Source organism: Cololabis saira, chromosome 4 (assembly GCF_033807715.1).
Source record: "Cololabis saira isolate AMF1-May2022 chromosome 4, fColSai1.1, whole genome shotgun sequence".
NCBI lineage: Eukaryota > Metazoa > Chordata > Actinopteri > Beloniformes > Belonidae > Cololabis > Cololabis saira.
Genome location: NC_084590.1, coordinates 50,727,049 through 50,732,048, shown reverse-complemented (window position 1 = coordinate 50,732,048; position 5,000 = coordinate 50,727,049). Strand labels below are relative to the sequence as shown.

The following is a 5,000-nucleotide window of genomic DNA, read 5'->3' as shown; positions in this document are numbered from 1 at the left end:
AAACGTAAAAAAAAAATCACCTTTTTTCTGAGTCATCTAACTTTCCCATACCTGCATGTAGAAATGTCATTCAAACTTCAAAACGGAGGAAAACTTCTCTTCTCTCCAAAACACCAACCAGTTTTTTTCCTAAAATGTACACTTTTCAAGATATGAGCACTCAAGCGAGGACTGGAAATCACTTTTTTGTCAAATTTAGAGTGGAGCTCTCATTTTATAGAGTGGGAGGGACAGTAAAAAAATGACCTTCATTTTTATTTGTAACTCGAGCTCACGGCCGAACCGTGAAAGCTAGAAAGATAATTTTAGGTCAGAATGTAGACATAGATGTTGGGATTCATAAAATGTGACTTTGACAGGCGGGGTATGCACAAAATTTAAACGGGGGAGGCTAAAGCGGCGCCAATTCCTGACTCGGTCTCCATTCACTGTAATGTAATCAAAAGTTTTCTTCAAAAGAAATCTCACTTTGTTTTCGCACTGCCGTTACTAACACATTTTATAATATCAATATACAATATATAATAGCTATACAAATTTAATATCTGAATAAAATTAAGATTGTCAGAATCTGCCGGGTTCTGTGTCTCTCACGATGTCTTTGTTTTTCTGCTAGGAGCTACGGTTTTCTCACAAATCAGAGTTATTTCAGAACTTGTCACAAGGCAAAATCTGGGGTTTTCTCACAGCCAACCCGGAACCTTCCTCATGTCGAGGTTCTTGTTGCCCCTAGCAACCAGAGCTCAGCTGCTGAGTCATTGCCTGAGCCAGAACTGGTCACATGACTGAGTCAGTACAGACTTCATATACTTTAACCATGGATCTATAATATTAACTGGATGGTACATCGAAAATGGCCGCCCATTCATTTCAATGCAATTTGCTCACTCAGCGCATACGCCGAAATGAGTTCCTGACTTCCGGGTTTACTTCCGCGTTAAGGGGCCCATAGAGCATGTGCAGTTGAGTCACCTCCCATGATGCTCTGGGGCCTCCCATCATGCCCCGGGGCAACATCAATGGCACCGACACGGCTGTGACGTCACGCCCAGAAAGAGACTTTTCTTTGACTTTTCTGGCCGTTATAAAACATTTTTGACGGATATAAAGTCCATGACTTAAAAATATAGAGTACAAAGATTAGTAATTGCCGGTGATTACAGCTGGAGGTTCCTGTGAACAGTTTTAGAGGCTTCTCTTTTACTATTGCGGTCTTTGCGGTCCCAGCTTTCTGGGCCCCATGGGATTTTTTGTTGCAGTACCGCGGCTGGCCACTGGAAAAAATCAGCGTGCCTTCTGAGTGCGAGATTCGGGGGCTGACTTTAACCTGGAAAATGGAGAAATCTGACCCCTGACCTTTATATATATATATATATATATATATATATATATATATATATATATATATATATATATATATATATATATATATATATATATGTATATATATATATATATATATAATTTTTTTTTATTATTATTATTATTATTATTATTATTATTATTATTATATATATGAATATATAAATTTGTATATTATATATACAAATTAGCCCCGCCCCTTCTTCTGATTGGCCGAAATGTGATATTCAAATATCTTTTGAATGGTTTGACATAGAGAGTCATGGGCAGAGCCGTCTGGGAGATTTGCGAGGCCCTGTGCGAAATGGCTCGGGGGGGGCCCTTGCAAAATTTTTGGGTTTTTTGGGTCGGATCGGGTGTCTAAATGCGCAATTTTAACTCTCCAATTAGCAAAATACTGGATACCTTCCCCTGCCTCATCATCATTTGACTTGCCTCGACGCGGGGCCCCACGGCTGCTTGAGACCCGGTCGGATTGGTGATTTTTGTGACAAATTTATCAAACGAGCCTTTCAGAGAGGCATTAAACTCTTCCATTTTCTTTAGTTTTTTTCTTTTTTCATCCCCTGATGGAAATTTCCTGAATCTGTCTCGTTCTCTCGACATTGTGTGACAGTTTGTTCCAACTCCACCCGTCTGGATCAGAGCAGCTTGTGTCTGCGCTTGGTCTGATCAGTTGTATTGAACAACAGACACGCGTCATCATTGCACATATATTTTATTGATATGCACAGACTAGTACACATTTAGGTCTGTAATGGAATGTGACTGTTGATATTTATAAGGGAAAAAACGAAAACAAAAAACGAAAAAAAAAAAAAATATATATTTTTTTTTTTTTTTTTTTTCAAAAACGGCCCATAGCGCGAGGCCCCTTGGGGCGCGAGGCCCCGTGCGGTCGCACGGTTCGCACACCCCTTGCGGCGGCTCTGGTCATGGGTGGTGTCATTGGACTTAGTTTTGAGTCCTTCACCTTTATCACTTGCAAATTGCAACAATGTACATAAATGGGCAGCAGCCCGCCGTGGCACTCTCGAAATTTCTGCAAGGAAATTGTCTAGTTTATAATGCACTTTCCATTCGGTGAATCTCAAAGTGCTACAAGAAAAAGGTAAAAAGAGTCATAAGATAAAAAAATTGAAAAAAAAAAATGTCAGATCATTGATCATAGTTGGCGTATGATTTGCTGAAAAGGTGGGTTTTAAGTCGTCTCTTAATTGAGTCAATTGACTGTGGTTCTCTCAGGTGGTTCCACAGTTTAGGGGCAACGGAGCAGAAGGCCCGGGCACCCATTGTGACCGTTTGGGGCCGAGGCCGGACTGGTGACCCCCGTGTCTCTGTCTTCCAGGTGTGGTGCTCCGTCCGGACGCCGGAGAGCGCCCACGAGGGCCTGGTGACCGACCCGCACAGCCCCCCCAGGTACCGGGTCATCGGCACCCTGGCCAACTCCGAGGACTTCAGCCGCCACTTCGCCTGTCCGGAGGGAACGCCCATGAACACCGGGAAGCGCTGCGAGGTCTGGTAGCCGGGCCGCGCCGCGGCGGGGGGCAGGGCCGGCCGGCGCTCCTGGCCGCGGTGGGGGGCCGGCCGGCGCTCCGGTGCGTTCAGGTGCATCCGTGTAATCTTCAGTTATTCTGTTAATAAGCGACGGTCGGACTTCTTCAGGTCCGGAAGCTAAACGGACTTCAGAGACGGACTGACGATGATGAAGATGACGACGATATTGATGAAGATGACGAGGCCACGCGGGGCGGCGGACGCTGGATTCTGCTTTATCACCGTTATTATTATTAATGTTGACGGGCTTCAGTGTGTGTGTGTGTGTGTGTGTGTGTGTGTGTGTGTGTGTGTGTGTGTGTCACATGGAAGAGCTATAACTCTGGTGAAATCACTGTGATGACCTCATTCCCAGCTGATCATGTGACATGAATCTGTCGTCTGGTTGGCCGGCGGCTCAATGTGTCAGTGAAGGTAACATTGTTAGCGCTTTAGCTAGTTTTAACGCTAACTAGTGTTAAAATAACCAGTTGAACTGTAACTGACGGAAGTTAAACACTTAGAGAATAATGAATGATGGATGAAGGATATAATAATATTATATGTATTATAATATTAATAATAATATCCACCGGATAGACGTGTTTAAACTCTGAACCACTATCTGGAGGTCGGCTTTATCTGTCTTTACATGTGAAGCCCCTGTAACCACTAACTCTACGTGTTGTCATGGTAACGGAGACGCAGAATCCACCTCGAACCCCTTCCTGAGAGCGAGGCTAAAGTTCGGCCTTATTCTCAAACCCCATCCAGAATTTTGCCTTAAAAACTCAAACAAAAATGTTGTTTTCCAACCAAAAAGCTGGATAAGAAAACCAGACCGGAGGCTAACCGCTACGACTGCTACGACTGCTACGACTGCTACGACCGCTACGACCGCTACGACTGCTACGACTGCTACACCCGCCACCAGCAGACACAGAAAAGAGTGAAACATGAAAACTGAACCGTGAAAAGCAAAAACAAAAATATAAAACCACTCGGCTTTCAGGAAGTCCTGAGTCAGGGAAGTTAAAGCGATACGCCAGCAGTTTGGAAAGTGGATTATTTTGCGTTAAAGTCACAGTTTCACAAGAGGATGTTTTACGTTGTCGGACCGCAGTCAGCCTAGCTTAGCAACGACTCCGCTAGCGGAGCAAGTAAAAAACATAAGATAGATAACCCTCTTATGAAACTGAGCTTCCCAAAATGTTAGCGTATCCCTGTTTTTAGAAAAGAAAAAAAATGAAGAAAAATGTCCATGTTTGTTGACTTTTAAGTTTTAGCAACGTAAAACCGCAGATTAGCCGCAACAGCCGCTAAAACCGCAGATTAGCCGCAACAGCCACTAAAACCGCAGATTAGCCGCAACAGCCGCTAAAACCGCAGATTAGCCGCAACAGCCGCTAAAACCGCAGATTAGCCGCAACAGCCGCTAAAACCGCAGATTAGCCGCGACAGCCGCTAACACCGGAGCAGAAGCTAAAATGAGCGCGAGATCGTTCAGGAACGGCAGCGAGCGGAAACGAGGCAGCTAAAGAACGCAGAACTTATCTGGGGACGTTTTAAGAGCTAAAACAATCGCGAGGCGTTCAGGAACACGGTGTGTTTGAGGAACCAGACAAATCCATGGGAATAAAGACGCTAAGATGAGTCAAACGCTTAAAAAGTAAGCTGGGTCTTTTTAACAAAACTGCTCATTTTTAAAATTTAAACTCAGAAAGGCCGTCCAAGAAGTAAAACATGTAAGAGATGTGAGTTTAAAACTTAAAACTAGAGGGGCATTGAAGAGTTTTCACGACGGTGGGGCGTTCAGGAAAGTGAAATTCGAGGACTTAAAATAACTGTGAGGTGTTTTAGGACCCATAAGTGACGCCGTAAATCCAGGCTTTAAGGCGAACTCATTGCTGAAGGAAGAGAGTGACGTCCAGGAGACGGAGCCCGCCCGACCGCGGTGCGTTCAGGAACCTGGACTGAATCTGCGGTAACTACGATGACAACACTGCCAGCTGTGTGATGTCCGTCCGTCCGGTCGTGTGGTCGTTTGTGTCCGTTGCTGCTTCACCTCCCGATGACATCATCGTTTATCGCTGCAGCTCTTG

At 44.5% G+C, this 5,000-nt stretch overlaps 1 protein-coding gene across 1 annotated transcript in view; it reads left to right on the top strand.

Annotated features, from left to right (window-relative positions):
* The window catches only part of ece2b (endothelin converting enzyme 2b), a 38,026-nt gene that overhangs the window by 32,510 nt on the left and 516 nt on the right, over positions 1-5,000 (top strand). The window contains exon 18 of the mRNA XM_061720073.1: positions 2,711-5,000. This exon is cut by the window's right edge and continues 516 nt beyond it. Within this exon, the coding sequence (XP_061576057.1) occupies positions 2,711-2,887 (177 nt within the window). The 3' untranslated portion in view covers positions 2,888-5,000. The remainder of the gene's footprint in view (positions 1-2,710) is intronic.